The following is a 20,390-nucleotide window of genomic DNA, read 5'->3' as shown; positions in this document are numbered from 1 at the left end:
ATAATTAAGTCCCAGACTATCCAACCTTTTAACATATGTCCGCAAGCACAGAACACAGTGCTGGAGTAACTCAGCGGATCAGGCAACATCTCTGGAGGGAATTGATAGGTGACATTTCGGATAGAACTGGTGAATCTCTTAATGACATGATTCTTGTAACAGTGTGACCCGAACTTGACACCGTTGAATTTGTGTAGAGTTTGCACATTCACCCTAATGATAGCGTTGGTTTCCTCCGGGTACTCTGTTTTCCTCTCACATCCCAAAGACCTTCTGGTTTATGGGGTGAAGAAACAAGAAATTGTACATGCTGGTTTACAAAGACAAAGTGCTGGAGGTTAATAGGTGCTTTATAAGTCAATTGGCCTCTGTAAATTGCCCCTAGAGTGTAGGGAGTGGACGAGAAAGTAGGATAACGTAAGATTAGTGAGAACCGGAGCTCAATGGTTGGTGTGGACTCGATGGGCCCAAGGGCCTGGTTCCATGCTGTATCTTTAAAGGAAACCGCATAGCAGGATAACTTGCCTTTGATGGCACTGCAATTTAATAATAATAATAATAATAATATGCCTTTATTGTCATTGTACGAACAGTACAACAAAATTAGAAGTGCTACATCTGAAACAGTGCGACAGTGCAAATCTTTCAAAGACAATCGCACAAACATAGGAACCAACACAACAAATACCAATATCAATAAAAAACAATAAAAACTAATAAATAATAAATGAGGTTTAGACCCAAGATGCTGAGAATATTAAAAAAAGTGCGACGAAAGTGAGAATCACATCAAGTCAAGTATTTCCATTCACAGTTCTTATGGCCCAGGGAAAGAAACTGTTTTTAAGTCGGTTTGTTCTGGCCCTTAGGCTCCTGTAGCGCCTCCCAGAGGGCAGGAGAGCATCAGTTCATATCCTGGGTGTGTGCTGTCATTAATTATATTTCTGGCCCTGTTTAGACAACGCGAGCTGGAGATGTCCTTCAGAGAAGGTAGTGGACAGCCGATAATTTTCTCTGCTGTCTTAATAACCTTCTGGAGGGCCTTCTGGTCTGAGCAGCCAGCATACCACACTACGGTGCAGTATGCCAGTACGCTCTCAATGGTGGAGCGTGTTGTGTATTCATGCCAATACACAAGAGTTGCAACTCATAGTTTTATTTGTACTTAAGCGGAGGTAACAATAAGTGCTATCGTCTTCACAGTCTGGTCGCGGTCTGCCTGGAAGGCAGCGACCGGCAGCGTACATAGTCAAGGTGGGAGTGAAGATCCGAACTGGATCGTGTGTGGAATGTGCAGCATGCATAGTGAATGTGATGCTATATATATATATAGTGAAGGTGAACTAGCATGCACAATCTACAGAGCGGTAGAAGGTCACCAGCAGATTCTCCTTCAGTTTGTTTTTCCGGAGCAGTCTTAAAAAGTGCAGTCTCTGCTGTGACTTTTTAACTACCGCTGTAGTATTTGCAGTCCAGGAGAGGTCCTGGGAGATGGTGGTCCCCAGGAACTTGAAGGTGGAGACCCTTTATGTTCTCTCTGGATGAAACTATGACAAATATTTGCCTCAACGCCCCTACATGACATTCTCAAGAAATGTTCTTGCCTGAGGATAGGAAAATTTTAAAATGCAAGCAGCTGGTGACATTGTGTCAATGTTGACAGTTCTGATCAACACTTCATGGTTCCAACCCCAGCTGCAAATGGAAGCAATAAAACCTTTCTAATCTGGGCGTGCGCGTGCACATGGTGGTGTGTGTGTCCTACTGCAGTTGTACAGGGCTCTGGTGAGACCGTACCTGGAGTATTGTGTGCAATTTTGGTCTCCTAATTTGAGGGAGGACATTATTGCTATTGAGGGAGTGCAGCATAGGTTCACCAGGTTAATTCCCGGATGGCGGGACTGACATATGATGAAAGAATGGGTCGAGTGGGCTTGTATTCACTGGAATTTAGAAGGATGAGAGGGATCTTATAGAAACATATAAAATTCTTAGAGGATTGGACAGGCCAGATGCAGGAAAAATGGTCCCATGGGTCACAGTTTAAGAATAAGGGGGAAACATAGAAAATAGGTGCAGGAGTAAGCCATCACTGTCACATAGATCCCGTCACTGCTTTCCAAATGCACTGCTGTAACATCGTTAATAATCGACTCCAGCATTTTACCCACTACCCATATAAGGCTAACTGGTCTATTACTCCCTGTGTTCTCTTTCCCTCCTTTCTTAAAAAGTGGAGTTACATTGGCTACCCTCCAGTCCACAGGAACTCATCCAGAGTCGAGAGAACATTGGAAAATGATCACAAATGCATCCACGGTTTCTAGGGCCACCTCCTTGAGTACTCTGAGATGCAGACCATCAATCTCTGAGGATTTATCTGCCTTCAGTCCCAACAGTTTACCTAACACCATTTTCTGACTAGTCTGAAGAAGGGTCTCGACCCGAAACGTCACCCATTCCTTCTCTCCCGAGATGCTGCCTGACCTGCTGAGTTACTCCAGCATTTTGTGAATAAAACCATTTTCTGACTAATGTGGATTCGCTTCATTTCATCCCTCCCACTAGATCCTCGGTCCCCTAGTATTTCCAGTAGTTTGTTTCTTCCTTAGTGAAGACAGAACCAAAGTACTCGTTTAACTGTTTTGCCATTTCCTTGTTTTCCATTATAAATTCACCTGCCTTTGACCGTAAGGGACCTACATTCGTCTTCAGTAATTTTTTCCTTTTTACATACCAGTAGAAACTTTTAGTCAGTTTTTACATTCCCCGCAAGCTTTCTTTCATGCTCTTTTTCCCCCCCAATTAATTAACTCCTTTGTCCTCCTCTGTTGAGTTCTAAATTTCTCCCAGTCCTCCGGTTTGCTGCTTCTGGCCAATTTATATGCCTCTTCCTTGGCTTTAACACTATCCTTGACTTCTCTCGTCAGCCACAGTTGAGCCGCCTTCCCAGTTTTATTTTTTCGCCAGACAGGGATGAACAATTTCTGGAGTTCATTCATGCGATCTTTAAATCCTCGCCATTGCATCTCCACTGTCAACCCTTTAAGTATAATTTGCCAGTCTATCCTAGCCAATAACCATATCATACCTTCAAAGTCTCCGTTATTCAAGTTCAGGAACCTAGTTTCTGAATTAACCGTGTCACTCTCCATCCTAGTGCAGAATTCCACCATATTAAGGTCACTGTTGCCCAAGGGGCCTTGCACAATAAGATCACTAACTAATCCTTCCTCATTACACAATACCCAGTCTAGGATGGCCTGCCCTCTAGTCAGTTCCGCTACATATTGGTTTAAAAACCCATTTCGTATACATTCCAGGAAATCCTCTTCCTCAGCGCTGCTACCAATTTGGTTGGCCCAATCTACGTGTAGATTAAAGTCACCCATGATAACTGCTGTACCTTTGCTACACGCATCCCTAATTTCTTGCTTGATGCTATCCCCAACCTCCCGACTGCTGTTTGGTGGTCTGTATACCACTCCAACATGCGTTTTCTGCCCTTGGCTATTTCACAGTTCTACCCATGCCGATTCTACAGCATCAAAGCAAATGTCTCTCCTCACTATTGCATTAATCTCCTCTTTAACCAGCAATGATACCCCACCTCCTCTACCTTTCTGTCTATCCTTCCTGAATATTGCATACCCCTGCATGTTTAGCTCCCAGCCTTGACACCCTGGAGTCATGTCTCTGTAATTCCAACTATATCATATCCCTTAACTACTAACTGCGCATTCAATTCATCCACCTTATTTCGAATGCCAAGTCAAGTCAAGTCAAATTTATTTGTCACATACACATACACGATGTGCAGTTAAATGAAAGTGGCAATGCCTGCGGGTTGTGCACAAAAAAGAATTACAGTTACAGCATATAAATAAGTTAATAAGTTACTATTAGTGTCGACAAAAATTTAGTCTCTGGGGTTATAAAAGTTGACAGTCCTGATGGCCTGTGGGAAGAAGCTCCGTCTCATCCTCTCCGTTTTCGCAGCGTGACAGCGGAGGCGTTTGCCTGATCGTAGCATCTGGAACAGTCCGTTACTGGGGTGGCAGGGGTCCCTCATGATCTTGCTTGCTCTGGATCTGCACCTCCTGATGTATAGGTCCTGCAGGGGGACGAGTGTAGTTCCCATGGTACGTTCTGCCGAACGCACCACTCTCTGCAGGGCCATCCTGTCCTGGGCAGAGCTGTTCCCAAACCAGACTGTAATGTTGCCGGACAGGATGCTCTCTACAGCCCCAGAGTAGAAGCAATGAAGGATCCTCAGAGACACTCTGAATTTCCTCAGTTGTCTAAGGTGGTAAAGGCGCTGCTTAGCCTTACCCACCAGTGCGGCAATGTGCGTTGCCCACGTCAGATCCTCTTTGATGCGGACTCCCAAGTATTTAAAACTGCTCACCCTATCCACAATTGACCCATTTAGCTCCAGTGGCGTGTACGTCCTTGGATGTTTAGCCCTTCTGAAGTCCACAATCAGCTCCTTTGTTTTAGTGACATTCAAGAGGAGGCTATTGTCCTGACACCAGAGTGCCAGATCAGCCACCTCCTCCCGGTAGGCCTTCTCATCGTTGTTGGAGATCCGGCCCACCACCACAGTGTCATCAGCAAACTTGATGATGGAGTTTGAGCTGAACCTGGCCCCACAGTCATGTGTGTACAGGGAGTACAGTAGGGGGCTAAGGACGCAGCCCTGGGGGGATCCTATGTTCAGGGTGAGGGAGCTAGATGTGTGTTCCCCCATCCTGACCACTTGGGGCCTGGCAGTGAGAAAGTCCAGGACCCAGGCACACAGAGGGTTGCTAAGCCCCAGTTCCAGCAGCTTCTCAACCAGTCTGCTGGGGACTATTGTGTTGAATGCTGAACTAAAGTCAATGAACAGCATCCTCACATAGCCCCCCTGGCTGTCCAGATGAGAGAGCCGGCACTTCCGGTTGAGGGGGTGCTGGACCTGTAGCTAGTTATAGTCCGTAGCCCCTGCCAAAGGCGCCTGGTGTCCTGCTGCTCCATCTGTGACTCCATCTTGTCCCGGTACCTCCTTTTTGCATTCTTCACTGCCCTTCGCAGTCGGTAGGACTCTCCCTTGTAGTCGTCCATGTTGCCGGATGCCAGGCCGGAGTTGTAAGCAGCGGTGCGAGCATTCAAGGCCACGCGAATAGACCTGTCCACCCAGGGTTTTTGGTTAGGGAAGATACCGACCCTTACCGTGGGGATGATGGTATCGGCTATTGTGGCAATGAAGTCCGTAACCGCTTCCGCAAACTCATTTACGTCTCTGGAACTTGCTTGGAACATGTTCCAGTCGACTTCGCTCAGTGCATCCTGCAGCATGGCCTCTGAATGGTCAGACCACCGCTTTACGTCCCTCGTCACTGTCGCTTCCCGTACTATCCGTTGTTTGTACTCCGGCAGCAGGAAAATGGCAGCGTGGTCAGATTTTCCAAAAGGAGGGAGAGAAACGGCCTTGTAGCCTTTCCTGAATGGCGTGTAGCAGTGGTCCAAAGTTCTTTCCCCCCTGGTGACACACATAATGTGTTGGTAGAAGTTGGGCATGACCTTTTTGAGATTTCCCCTATTGAAGTCTCCAGCCACCAGCACAGCCGCATCAGGGTTCTTGTTTTGGTGTTGACACAACACATCGTGTAGGGTCGACAGTGCCAACTCGGTGTCCGCATGCGGTGGGATATAGACGGCTGTGATGATCACCGAGCTGAACTCCCGGGGTAGGTAGAATGGTCGGCATGAGATAGTTAGATGTTCCAGGTCCGGCGAGCAGGAACGAGAAAGCGTCTTAATATTTCCAGGATTACACCAGTTATTATTGGTCAAGAAGCAGACTCCTCCGCCCTTGGATTTCCCGGATTCTTCCGTTCTGTCTGCCCGGAAAATAGTGAAGGACTCGGATGGGCAGATCACCTGGTCAGGCACCAGCGGGGTCAGCCATGTTTCGGTCAGACAAAGGATGTTACAGTTCTTTATGTCCCTCTGGAATCTGATCCTCGCCCTGAGGTCATCCAGCTTGTTCTCCAGAGACTGGACGTTGGCCAGAAGTATGCTGGGCAGAGGTGGACGTAAGGCTTGGGTTCTCAGCCTGTTCCGAATCCCCCCTCGCTTCCCTCGGTGTTTTTTCCGACTTTCCCACTGACCTGCGCTCCCACTGCTGCTGCCGTGGACGTTGGCCTTGCATTAAGGCACAAAGCTTTCAGGTTAGTTTTTCTTATCTCCCTTCTACCTTTTGCTTCTTTCCTCCTTTTATGGCCCTCTGTCTCCTTGCATTGGGTCCCATCACCCTGCCCTGTTAGTTTAAACGTGACCTTTCCTACACTCTCTTTCCCGTTAGCTGCACACAAACGCGTCCACGTTGTTGACTCCACCCCTCCACTTTTTAGTTTAAACCCATCCGTGTAGCACTAGTAAACCTGCCTGCCAGAATGTCGGTCCCCTTCCAATTAAGGTGCAACCCATCCCTTTTGTACAAGTCACCCTTGCCCCAGAAAATTCCAGTGATCTAGAAATCTAAATCCCTGCCCCCTGCACCAACTTTTGAGCCCCACATTCAGATCCCCTATCCCCCTGTTCCTACCCTCGCTAGCACGAAGTACTGGAAGCAACCGAGATAACCACCCGAGAAGTCCTGCTTTTCAGCCTACCTCGTTCTCTATACTCACATTGCAGAACCTCCTTCCTCTTCTTACCCATGTCATTTGTGCCTACATGCACAACTACTTCCGGCTGCTCACCTTCCCTCTCGAGGATGTTCTGAAGTCGGTCTGAGACGTCTTGGACTCTGGCACCGGGGAGGAAACACACCATCTTCGAGTCTCGCCTGTCACCTCAGAATCTCCTGTCCGCACCTCAGGCAATGGAGTCACCCACCACTATGGCTCTACCTGAAGTCAGTCTCGCCGGTCGAGTCTCAGCACTAGGATTCGAGTTCCAGACCTGTCCGCCGCTCAGACTGGAAGCATCATCTGCCCCTACAGCTCCCAAGAGGGTGTACCTGTTTTCAAGAGGTACTTCCACTTAGGTCTCCTGCACTCGCTTTATCCCCTTTCCTTCTGTCTCTACCCGTCGTACCTCCTGCACTCTTGGAGTGACGAACTGACTGGAGGTCCTGTCCAGGAAGCTTTCGTCGTCCCGGATAGACTGCGGGTCATCCAGCTGCTGCAGTTCCCTAACTTGATCCTTGAGGAACTGCATCTGGACACAGTTCCCACAGGTGTAGTGGTCAGTGACACCAGCAGTGCCCCTGACAATACAATACATCTTTATTGTCATTGTACAGGGGTACAACGAGATTGGGAATGCGCCTCCCATACGATTCAGATCCCCTATCTCTCTGTTCCTACCCTCACTAGCACGAGGTTGTGCAACAATCCTGCAATCCCAACATCCTGCAACAAATGCACTGCAATAACATTCCTGCCATCACAAGTTTAAACATTTAAATTAAATTACACAACCAATTCAAGTGTAGCCTCCTTGCCTCAGCCTCCTCGCCAAAGACTCTTAAGCCAAAGACTCGCTCTTTATCTCACCTAGGCACTTCCCCTCAACAAGGCCGCTCCCTTAGACCTGAACTTGGTTTTATCTCATCATGTCAACTGTCCCACTCAACAGCCATTTAGGACTGAGATGAGGAAAGATGTTTTCACACAGAGAGTTGTGAATCTGTGGAATTCTCTGCCACAGAAAGCAGTGGAGGCCAATTGACTGGATGTATTTCTACAAATCTACCACAATTGACAGTGTGGTAGTTGTAGATTTGGCTCTTAGGGCTAAAGGAATCAGGGGATGTGGGGGGAAGCAGGAACGGGGTACTGATCGTAGATGATCAGCCATTATCATATTGAATGGCGGTGCTGGCCAAAGATACTAGAGGAACAAGTTGAACCACTCCGTTGAAATCGCCTATACTGAAGTGTAGTACGCAAAGGAGCAGACCGTCCGCCATTTTAGTAGGCAAAACTCGCCATTTGCTCTGCCTCTCACAGTGTAATCAGTGTTGTGGGGGACAGTATGTGTGATGACACCATTAAAATGCAGAATATATCTCATGTATCAATTCAAAGATTTTTGTTATTTTACTTTTTAAATGTTTCTGCAAGTTTCTGCCTACTAAAATGGCGCCATGACATACTACGATTTTTAGGGTCGAGTGGTGCTGGCTCGAAGGGCTGAATGGCCTCCTCCTGCTTCCACGTTTCTCTGTGCCCGCGCGGCGCGAGTGTCCAGGGGGCGGGTGCGTGCGCGTGCGTCCAGGATGCGGGCGCGTGCGCGAGTGTCCAGGGGAGGGCGCGAGTGTCCCGGGGCGGGTGCGTGCGTCCAGGGGGCGGGTGCGTGCGCGGGCGCGAGTGTCCAGGGGGCTGATGCGTGCGCGAATGTCCAGGGGGCTGATGCGTGCGCGGACGCAAGTGTCCAGGGACGGGCGCGTGCGCGAGTGTCCACGCTGTGCGCGAGTGTCCAGGGGCGGGTGCTTGCGCGAGTGTCCAGGGGCGGGTGCGTGCGCAAGTGTCCAGGGGCGGGTGCGTGCGCGGGCGCGGGAGCGAGTGGCCAGGGGGCTGGTGCGTGCGCGAGTGTCCAGGGGCGGGTGCGTGCGCGAGTGTCCAGGGGCGGGTGCGTGCGCGGGCATGCGGGGCGGATGAAGTCTCGCGAGGCTCCACTCTGTGTGTGATGTGCGCATGGGTCAGAGACGGTCGCTCGGTTGCTAGGGGCCGCCGCGTGTTAGCAACGGGCAGCGGAGCGGCTGCAGGCACCGGTAACAGCAGCAACACCAGCCCCAGCGGCATCACCACCCACCAGCAGCAGAGGCAGAGGCAGAGACACCCGTAGCACTAGCACCAGCAACAGAGGCGACGCCAACATGCCGCCCAAGAAGAAGGATCGGCCCCTCAGCCCGGTGGCGGTGGTCGATGAGAATGTGGAGCCGCTGACCGCCATGGAGCGGGAGCTGTACATCATCCAGGTCAACGACCTGGAGGGCAGGGTGAACAGGTGAGCGACCGGGGTAGGGTCAGGTTTAGGTTTATTATTATTGTCACCTGTACCGAGGCGCCGAGAAAAACTTTGTTTTGCATGCCATGCAATCAAATGAAATTATACCATACATGAATAAAATCAGCCAAACCCAGATACAACAGGTAGAGCGAAGAGAAATACACCAGATGGCAACATTATTCAATGGTGTAGGAAGGAACTGTATTTGTTCACTCTTAACAACTTCTCCTTCGACGACTCTTCCTCCAAATCAAAGGTGTAACTGTTGCTCCCACAACCCATCGTCACAACGGGGATAGAGTCCTCGCCTTTCACCCTATCAGCCATCGTATACAACACATAATCCTCCAACAGTTTTGCCACCTCTAATGGAATCCCAACACTAGTTATATGAATGAATGATTGAACGAATAAATTTATTGGCCAAGTATGCATATACAAGGAATGTGCCTTGGTGCTCTGCTCACAAATGACAACACAAACATACAGTTAACAATTAAGAATAAAGCATAACAACATCAAAACAATAAGGATACAACACTGCGGTCTAAACATGTGGGTGAAAATAAACCAGAGCAAAAAAGAGACTACAGACTTTGGTTATTGAGTAGAACTATCACTCATGGAAAAAAGCTGTTTTTATGTCTGGCTGTGCTGCTTTGACAATGGAAATGCAATGTTTTGGATCGTGATCTTTCTTGACAGAGGACTGATCGCATTCAGTCTAAAGAAGAGTCCTGACTTGAAACGCCGTCATTTCATCCCCTCCATAAATGCTGTCTTACACCCTAAGTTCCTCCAGCAATTTATGTTTTGCTCATGATTCTGTCATCTGCAGTTTCTTGTGTCTCCATTGTAAGATAAACAGTTGTGCTGTGATTATCAAACTACTTTTGCAAACCAGATTAAAAATCTTTAGACATTTCTAAATAACATATTCTGTAAAGGTTTTATAATAAATATAATACTTTATACATATTTGTAATGTTTTTTAAATCAATAAACATTATGTGATACTGTTAAGGTACCAACGGAGACTGGATGAACTGGAAGTGACAAAGACCGATTCTGATGAGAAACATGATCAATTTAGCAAAGACTTGCAAGACGTTATTACCTATCTGAAGAAGGGCCTGAATCAGAAAATTGATGAGGTTGCTGATTTGAATGACAAGATAGTTGGTTTGGTACAAGCCAAGGAAACTGATAAGACGACTTATGAATCCCAGATGTCACAGTTGCGTCAAGAGTTTCATGAAACAAAGGATCGACTCACATCGGAGAATATGATTTTAGGTGCAGAAAACTAGGGCATTTGTTATTTTTAATTTTGAAATATTGTGGATGTTTTCAGGAATAACATTTTGTTGCATTAACAGTTAAGGTGTGGAGAACATCGTTGTCATTACAATGATCATAATTGCAACCTAAAGCTCTTGTCCATATCATAATTTTGTACATTCTTTTACATTGCACTAGTAATGTAAAGTGCAATTTTACATTAACATTGTAAAATCTCAGGGTTTAGATCCCTGAGACGATCTCAGGGTTTTTTTTATACCTGAATAAACTTGTACTTAATCTGGGCTCAATTGATAGGGCAAGGAAAATTGCATTTATACCTGCAGCCTGAGTAGAGGAAAGTATTCAGCTGAAGTTCCTTGTGTTCACTGACTTGCAATCTAAATATGTAGGAAGGAACTGCAGATGCTGTTTTAAACTGAAGATAGACACAAAATGCTGGAGTAACTCAGTGGGATAGGCAGAATCTCTGGAGAGAAAGAATGGAAGTTTTAGGTCAAGACCCTTCTTCAGACTGAAATCTAAATAAATCTGTTGGGGCCCCTGCATTAGGTCATTGACCAGTGATCTAATTTGAAAAGAGCTACCTCCACCTTGATCCCTTTTGTATGACACTAATAGTTGCCCAAATTCTCATCTTCCTTCCCCCCCCCCCCCCCCCCCCCCACAGACACACACACATTACCTCTCCAACCTGGCTAACTCTGCAGATGTTTCTCAATCCTTGGGGTCTCCTGCCATCTTTCAAAACTTCCATCATCACCAATCACTTAAATGCCTACAAATCTGTTTTATAAGTCTTTGCCCAGTTCTATCCTCTGTTCCCAAAAGTCCTTTGTCATTTAAAATTTCTCCATTCATGCCTGTTTCCATCTTCAGGCTTGACTGTTCCTTATTGACCTCACAAATCCTTCTATGTCTTTATTTGTCCTGTTCCCAGTAATACTTAAAATGTAAACTTCCTTCCATTAATTCTCACTATCTCTTGGAGCCACATCCAGATCCATAATGTTTCCCAGAGCTCCACATCCCTCTATCTCCATTTGAACAGTTACCCCCATCACTCCTCCTAAACTCTCTGCTCCTGTACCCCTGACCCGCATGGGCTTCTTTGTAAGCCCATGATCTAGTTTTCGCCGTCTAAACGCGTCTGCCTCTTTACAACCATAAATGTGTACTTTTGCTGACCTCATCATGGTCATGTTTATTTGAAACAAAAATCTTAAGCTGCCATGTCAAAAATGCTATCTAAATCCAATTTCTGTTGTAAATGGATAGAATTAAAATAATGTAAATACAGACCAGGTCCATTTAGTTTCAATGAAAATAGAAAATGGCTTCATCAAAACTGTAATATTGTACAAGGGCAGAATGGATCATAATTGTTTTAATATAGTAGAACATACAAATGGAGGAAAGGATGGCTTGCATGTAAACTCAGCCAGATATCAATATAGAGATGGCAACTTGCCCATGCTGACCAATGTATCCTTTCTATGCTAGTCCCACCTGCCTGCATTTGGTACATATCCCTTTAATCCTTTCCCATCCATGTACATGTCCAAGTGTATTTTAAATATTGTTATGTAGGAAAATAACTGCAGATGCTGGTATAAATCGAAGGTATCACAAAATGCTACAGTAACTCAGCAAGTCAGGCAGCATCTGGGAGAGAGGGAATGGGTGACGTATCAGGTCAGACTGAAGAAGGGTCTCGACCCGAAACGTCACCCATTCCCTGTATCCTAGATGCTGCCTGACCTGCTGAGTTACTCCAGCATTTTGTGATATCTTAAATATTGTTATAATAGTTCTGCCTTTGAAAGTTGCAGAATACACAAGGTACAGGCTATAAGCAAGAGTTAAAGATAAATACTTGACAAAGGTATTTATTCACAAAATGCTGGAGTAACTCAGCAGTTCAGGCAGCATCTCGGGAGAGAAGGAATGGGTGACGTTTTCGGGTCGAGACCCTTCTTCAGACTGATGTCAGGGGGACGGGACAAAGGAAGGATATAGGTGGAGACAGGAAGATAGAGGGAGATCTGGGAAGGAGGAGGGGAAGAGAGGGACAGAGGAACTATCTAAAGTTGGAGAAGTCGATGTTCATACCACTGGGCTGCAAGCTGCCCAGGCGAAATATGAGGTGCTGTTCCTCCAATTTCCGGTGGGCCTCACTATGGCACTGGAGGAGGCCCATGACAGAAAGGTCAGACTGGGAATGGGAGGGGGAGTTGAAGTGCTCGGCCACCGGGAGATCAGTTTGGTCAATGCGGACCGAGCGCAGGTGTTGAGCGAAGCGATCGCCGAGCCTGCGCTTGGTTTTGCCGATGTAAATAAGTTGACATCTAGAGCAGCGGATGCAATAGATGAGGTTGGAGGAGGTACAGGTGAACCTTTGTCTCACTTGGAAAGACTGTTTGGGTCCTTGGAAGGAGTTGAGGGGGGAGGTAAAGGGACAGGTGTTGCATCTCGTGCGGTTGCAGGGGAAGTGCCCGGGGATGGGGTGGTTTGGGTAGGAAGGGACAAGTGGACCAGGGAGTTACGGAGGGAACGGTCTCTGCGGAACGCAGAGAGGGGAGGGGATGGGAAGATATGGCCAGTGGTGGGGTCCCGTTGTAGGTGACGGAAATGTTGGCGGATGATTGGTTGGATCCGCTGGGTGGTGGGGTGGAAGGTGAGAACGAGGGGGATTCTGTCCTTGTTGCGAGTGGGGGGGAGGGGGAGCAAGAGCGGAGCTGCGGGATGTAGAAGAGACCCTAGTGAGAGCCTCATCTGTAATGGTAGCGGGGAAGCCCCGTTTCTTGAATGAGGACATCTCTGACGCCCTAGTGTGAAACACCTCATCCCGGGCTCAGATGCGGCGTAGACGGAGGAATTGGGAGTAGGGGATAGACTTTTTGCAGGGGACCGGGTGGGAGTAGTCCAGATAGCTGTACGAGTCAGTGGGTTTATAGTCAATGTCCGTCACTAGTCTGTCTCCTGTGATGGAGATGGTGAGATCCAGAAACGGAAGGGAGATGTCGGAGATAGTCCAGGTATATTTAAGGGCAGGATGGAAATTGGAAATGTAGTGTATGAAGTCAGTGAGTTCTGCATGGGTACAAGAGGTAGCACCAATGCAGTCGTCGATGTAGCGGAGGTAGAGTTCAGGGATGGGGCCGGTGTACGCCCGGAACAGGGATTGTTCGACGTACCCGACAAAGAGGCAGGCGTAGCTAGGGCCCATGCGAGTGCCCATAGCTACGCCTCTGGTTTGGAGGAAGTACCGTTGGTACTACACCCAATTACCTCCAGCCAAGGCAATGAACTTCCTTCCATCATGTGGTTGACTTGGAGATAGGCAATCAGCAGCAGCAGTGCAGCAATCAGCAGTTAGCAGCAGCAGCGTGTGTGTGTGTGAGAGAGAGCAGAGACCGTAGTATTGTGTGGGGATAGTAAGGAGTAAGACCTGTGTGATCTCCCGGACAAGTTTCGATCGCCTAGCTTGGGGTCGGAGAGGAATTTCCCGGATTTTTTCCCCCAAATTGGCCTGGTTTTTTAATCCGGTTTTTCGCCTCTCCCAGGAGATCACTCAGTTCTTTTGGGTGGGCGGTTGGAGCGGTTGGAGTAGCGTCCGGGCGGTAGTTTTTGGAAACCGAGCACGGGGCTTTGTTCTTACAGAGGCCCAGGAGCGGTTGGAGCAGACCACTCTGCAACGTTCCCAGTTAAGGGGGAGTATGAATGCTAGGACAGTTTATTGTTCTGGGTGTCGGATGTGGGGAATCTGGGAGTCTGATAGTCTTCCAGACATCCACATCTGCGCAAGGTGCGACGAGATGGGGGCTCCTAAGGGACCATATTAGGAACCTGGAGCGGCAGATTGATGACCTCCGTCTGGTCAGGGAGAGTGAGAAGGTTATAGAGAGGAGTTATAGAGAGGTGGTCACTCCAAGACCACGGGAGGTAGACAAGTGGGTTACGGTTAGGGGGGGCAAGGAGCAGAGGCAGGGACTAGAGAGTACCCCAGTGGATGTACCCCTTGGCAATAAATACTCCTGTTTAGGTACTGTTGGGGAGTACAGCCTACCTGGGGGCAGCGACGGCGCCCGGGCCTCTGGCACGCAGTCCGGCCCTGTTGCTCGGAAGGGTAGGGAAAGGAAGAAGAGAGCGATAGTGATAGGGGACTCTATAGTGAGGGGGTCAGATAGGCGATTCTGTGGACGCAGTCGGGAGACCCGGATGGTAGTTTGCCTCCCTGGTGCCAGTGTCCGGGATGTATCTGAACGTGTCCAAGATATCCTGAAAAGGGAGGGAGAGGAGCCAGAGGTCGTGGTACATATAGGTACCAACAATATAGGTAGGATAAGGGAAGAGGTCCTGAAAGGAATTTAGGGGACTAGGAAGAGAGTTTAAAAAAAAGGACTTCCAAAGTGATAATCTCAGGCTTACTGCCTGTGCCACGCGATAGTGAGAATAGGAATGGAGTGAGGTGGAGGATAAATACGTGGCTGAGGGACTGGTGCAGGGAGCAGGGATTCAAGTTTCTGGATCATTGGGACCTCTTCTGGGGGAAGTATGACCTGTACAAAAAGGACGGGTTGCATCTGAACCTGAGGGGAACCAATATCCTGGCGGGGAGATTTGCTAAGGTAATTGCGGAGACTTTAAACTAGTACGGTTGGGGGGAGGGACTCAAACACAGATAGCTAATAGGCAGTGTGTGAGGCAGGAGGCAGAAAAGGGAAACACTCAGACCCAATATGTAGGAGAGAAAGAAGTGAAAAGAAATAAACTGAGAATAAGAAATGATGGGTCCCTTAAATGTGTATATTTTAATGCTAGGAGCATTGTAAGAAAGGTGGATGAGCTTAGAGCCTGGATTGACATCTGGAAGTATGATGTTGTGGCGATCAGTGAAACATGGTTGCAGGAGGGTTGCGATTGGCAATTAAATATTCCAGGATTTCATTGTTTCAGATGTGATAGAATCGGAGGGGCAAGAGGTGGGGGTGTTGCATTGCTTGTCAGGGAGGATATCACAGCAGTGCGTTGGCAGGACAGACTAGAAGACTCGATTAGGGAGGCTGTTTGGGTGGAACTCAGAAATGAGAAAGGCTTAGCAACACTTATAGGGGTGTATTATAGACCGCCAAATAGGGAACGAGAATTGGAAGAGCAAATATGTAAGGAGATAGCAGATATTAGTAGTAAGCACAGAGTAGTGATTGTGGGTGATTTCAATTTTCCGTACATAGACTGGGAATCACATTCTGTTAAAGGGCTGGATGGTTTGGAGTTTGTAAAATGTGTGCAGGATAGTTTTTTGCAGCAATACATAGAGGTACCTACCAGAGAAGGGGCAGTGTTGGACCTCCTGTTAGGAAATGAGATGGGTCAGGTGACGGAGGTATATGTTGAGGAGCACTTTGGGTCTAGTGATCACAATGCCATTAGTTTCAATATAATTATGGAGAAGGTCAAATCTGGACCAAGGGTTGAGATTTTGGATTGGAAAAAGGCTAATTTTGAGGAGATGAGAAAGGATTTAAAAGGAGTGAAATGGGACATTTTGTTTTATGAAAAGGATATAATAGAGAAATGGAGGATATTTAAAGGTGAAATTTTGAGAGTACAGAGTCTTTATGTCCCCGGACCTTTCCTTTCCTGTTCGGTGGAAAGGAAAGAATAATAATTTGAAAGAGCCGTGGTTTTCCAGGGAAATTGGGCAACTGGTTCGGAAAAAGAGGGAGATATACAATAAATATAAGCGGCAGGGAGTAAATGAGGTTCTTGAGGAATATAAAGAATGTAAAAGGAATCTTAAGAAGGAAATTAGAAAAGCGAAAAAAAGATATGAGGTTGTTTTGGCAAGTAATGTAAAAGTAAACCCCAAGGGGTTCTACAGATATGTCAATAGCAAAAGGATAGCGAGGGATAAAATTGGTCCATTAGAGAGTCAGAATGGACAGCTATGTGCTGAGCCGGAAGAAATGGGGGAGATATTAAACAATTTCTTTTCTTCGGTATTCACCGAGGAGAAGGATATTGAATTATGTGAGGTAAGCGAATCAAGTAAAGTAGTGATGGAAATTATGAGGATCAAAGAAGAGGAGGTACGGACACTTTTGAAAAATATAAAAGTGGATAAGTCTCCAGGTCCTGATAGGATATTCCCTAGGACATTGAGGGAAGTTAGGGCAGAAATAGCAGGGGCTATGACGGAAATATTTCAAACGTCATTAGAAACGGGGATGGTGCCGGAAGATTGGCGCATTGCGCATGTTGTGCCATTGTTTAAAAAAGGTTCTAAAAGTAAACCTAGCAATTATGGACCTGTTAGTTTGACGTCTGTGGTGGGAAAATTAATGGAAAAGATACTTAGGGACAATATATATAATCACATGGATAAACAAGGCCTGATTAGAAACAGTCAACATGGATTTGTGCCTGGAAGGTCATGTTTGACTAATCTTCTTGAATTTTTTGATGAGGTTACCAGGGAAATTGATAAGGGCAAGGCTGTGGATGTTGTCTATATGGACTTCAGTAAGGCATTTGACAAGGTTCCACATGGAAGATTGATTAAGAAGGTTAAATCGTTGGGTATTAATAGTGAGGTTGCAAGATGGATTCAACAATGGCTGAATGGGAGATACCAGAGGGTAATGGTTGACAACTGTATGTCAGGTTGGAGGCCAGTGTCTAGTGGAGTACCCCAAGGATCTGTGTTGGGTCCACTGTTGTTTGTCATTTACATTAATGATATGGATGATGGTGTGGCAAATTGGATTAGTAAGTATGCAGATGATACTAAGATAGGTGGTGTAGTTAATAATGAAGTAGATTTTCAAAGTCTACAGAGAGACTTGGGCCTTTTGGAAGGGTGGGCTGAAAGATGGCAGATGGAGTTTAATGCTGATAAGTGTGAGGTGCTGCATTTTGGTAGGACAAATCAAAATAGGACGTACAGGTTAAATGGTAGGGAATTGAGGAATGCAGTGGAACAGAGGGATCTGGGAATAACTGTGCATTGTTCCCTGAAGGTGGAATCTCATGTGGATAGGGTGGCGAAGAAGGCGTTTGGTATGCTTGCCTTTATAAATCAGAGCATCGAATATAGAAGTTGGGATGTAATGTTGAAATTGTACAGGGCATTGGTGAGGCCGAATCTGGAGTATGGTGTGCAGTTCTGGTCGCCAAATTATAGGAAGGATGTCGACAAAATGGAGAGGGTACAGAGGAGATTTACTAGAATGTTGCCTGGGTTTCAGCACTTAAGCTACAGAGAGAGGTTGAACAGGTTGGGTGTTATTCTTTGGAGCGTAGAAGGTTGAGGGGGGACTTGATAGAGGTTTTTTAAATTTTAAGAGGGACGGACAGAGTTGACGTGGGTAGGCTTTTTCCTTTGAGAGTGGGGAAGATTCCAACAAGGGGACATAACTTCAGAATTAAGGGACAAAAGTTTAGGGGTAACATGAGGGGTAACTTCTTTACTCAGATGGTGGTGGCTGTGTGGAATGAGCTTCCGGTGGAAGTGGTGGAGGCAGGCTCGATTTTATTATTTAAGAGTAAATTGGATAGGTGTAGAGTGACTGGACATCCATGGTAAAGATGAGGGAGTGGGGGCCTGGGAACCGGAAGTTATCGAGGTGGTGGAGAGCGTGTGAGGTGTCTTGGATGTAGGTGGGGAGGTATTTAACCAGGGGGGATAGGATGGAGTCGAGGTAGGTGGAAATAAGTTCGGTGGGACATGAGCAGGCAGACCCAAACAGTCTTTCCAGGTGAGATAAAGGTTCACCTGCACCTCCTCCAACCTAATCTATTGCATCCGCTGCTCTAGATGTCAACTTATATACATCGGCATAACCAAGCGCAGGCTCGGCAATCACTTCGCTCAACACCTGCGCTCGGTCCACATTGACCAAACTGATCTCCCGGTGGCCGAGCACTTCAACTCCCCCTCCCATTCCTAGTCTGACCTTTCTGTCATGGGCTTCCTCCAGTGCCATAGTGAGGCCCACCGGAAATTGGAGGAACAGCACCTCATATTTCGCCTGGGCAGCTTGCAGCCCAGTGGTATGAACATCGACTTCTCCAACTTTAGATAGTTCCTGTCCCTCTCTTCCCCTCCTCCTTCCCAGAACTCCCTCTATCTTCCTGTCTCCACCTATATCCTTCCTTTGTCCCGCCCCCCGACATCAGTCTGAAGAAGGGTCTCGACCAGAAACGTCACCCATTCCTTCTCTCCCTGATGCTGCCTGACCTTCGATTTGTACCAGCATCTGCAGCTATTTTCTTATATAAGATAAATACTTGCACTTGTTCTATTTCATTGCAAACTTAGAGCATAGAAGCCGGATTAAATCTTGAGTTTGCTCTGCCATTTGGCAAGATGAAGGCTTGTTGCAGTGCCCCAAGTCCTGTGTATATTCCTTAACCACCTCTGACCCCACACATCCCTTGAGTCGCTTGTGTAGAAAAATCTATGAATATCAGTCTTATATAATGACTAATTATCCACAGACTACTGAGGTGCAGAGCTTCAATTTTTAAAACCCTCTGCGTGTAAGAATTGACAAATTGCCACCTTGGCCATCCTAGATAGCTAACCTTTAACACTTACCCTCACTTTAACGCTCCCTGGTTTTGAAGTCTACAACTGTACCATTCCCAATCAAACTGGTAGACAAGCAATCTGCCCCAATGTTTGGATAAAGGAGTGGAAATTAGTGCCCTTTTCATAGAGAAATTGTGGGTCTTTTTTAACTTAGAGTATCCCAGTCAAAGTCATAACATTATGCACGGATATGTGGCAGAAATAGACAATAGACAATAGACAATAGGTGCAGGAGTAGGCCATTCAGCCCTTCGAGCCAGCACCGCCATTCAATGCGATCATGGCTGATCACTATCAATCAGTACCCCGTTCCTGCCTTCTCCCCATACCCCCTCACTCCGCTATCCTTAAGAGCTCTATCCAGCTCTCTCTTGAAAGCATCCAACGAACTGGCCTCCACTGCCTTCTGAGGCAGATAATTCCACACCTTCACCACCCTCTGACTGAAAAAGTTCTTCCTCATCTCCGTTCTAAATGGCCTACCCCTTATTCTCAAACTGTGGCCCCTTGTTCTGGACTCCCCCAACATTGGGAACATGTTATCTGCCTCTAATGTGTCCAATCCCCTAATTATCTTATATGTTTCAATAAGATCCCCCCTCATCCTTCTAAATTCCAGTGTATACAAGCCCAATCGCTCCAGCCTTTCAACATACGACAGTCCCGCCATTCCGGGAATTAATCTAGTGAACCTACGCTGCACGCCCTCCATAGCAAGAATATCCTTCCTCAAATTTGGAGACCAAAACTGCACACAGTACTCCAGGTGCGGTCTCACCAGGGCCCGGTACAACTGTAGAAGGACCTCTTTGCTCCTATACTCAACTCCTCTTGTTACGAAGGCCAACATTCCATTGGCTTTCTTCACTGCCTGCTGAACCTGCATGCTTCCTTTCATTGACTGATGCACTAGGACACCCAGATCTCGTTGAACTCCCCCTCCTCCTAACTTGACACCATTCAGATAATAATCTGCCTTTCTATTCTTACTTCCAAAGTGAATAACCTCACAATGCCACTGTCATTGTTATGATGGGATTTTATAAAGAATACTGACTCCAGTTCTTCCGTTCTTACCTTGCAGCTGGAAAGCTTGATGCGCTGGAGGAGTTTCGAATTCAAAAGGAGGATTTGATGGCAAACTTTGCTGCACTTGAACAGCAGCTACTGCAGCAGGAAGAGGAGCACACTGACATTATTTACAACTTGGAGAGAAGGGCAGTGATAGATAAAGATAGGTAACAACTTTTATACCAAGGTTTTCAGGATACCTTTGCAAGTCCAGACAAAGTGGCATCATGTATTTTGGCATGAACAGTAGGTTGACTGAGATATTTTGCAGTTAGTTTGCACACAGACTCTTGCCATCCAGGTCCGGGAATGAGAACTCTGAACGAATGTCTTATTTCTCAACTACACTAATTGCTGCACCACTCGTCACTTATAAATGGGCAATAAACAGTGTGATGCCAGGGTGATGTATGAG

General features: G+C 46.9%; 1 protein-coding gene across 1 annotated transcript in view; it reads left to right on the top strand.

Annotated features, from left to right (window-relative positions):
* Window positions 1–8,711: 8,711 nt before the first annotated feature.
* The window catches only part of LOC144608272 (cilia- and flagella-associated protein 157-like), a 17,238-nt gene continuing 5,559 nt past the window's right edge, over window positions 8,712–20,390 (top strand). Inside the window, exons 1-3 of the mRNA XM_078425881.1 lie at window positions 8,712–9,000; window positions 10,028–10,299; window positions 19,989–20,142. Of these exons, the coding sequence (XP_078282007.1) occupies window positions 8,870–9,000; window positions 10,028–10,299; window positions 19,989–20,142 (557 nt within the window). The 5' untranslated portion in view covers window positions 8,712–8,869. The remainder of the gene's footprint in view (window positions 9,001–10,027; window positions 10,300–19,988; window positions 20,143–20,390) is intronic.

This window comes from Rhinoraja longicauda, chromosome 31 (genome assembly GCF_053455715.1).
Source record: "Rhinoraja longicauda isolate Sanriku21f chromosome 31, sRhiLon1.1, whole genome shotgun sequence".
Classification (NCBI taxonomy): domain Eukaryota; kingdom Metazoa; phylum Chordata; class Chondrichthyes; order Rajiformes; family Arhynchobatidae; genus Rhinoraja; species Rhinoraja longicauda.
The sequence above is the reverse complement of the archived record's forward strand: the minus strand, read 5'-3'. Positions and strand labels throughout refer to the sequence as shown.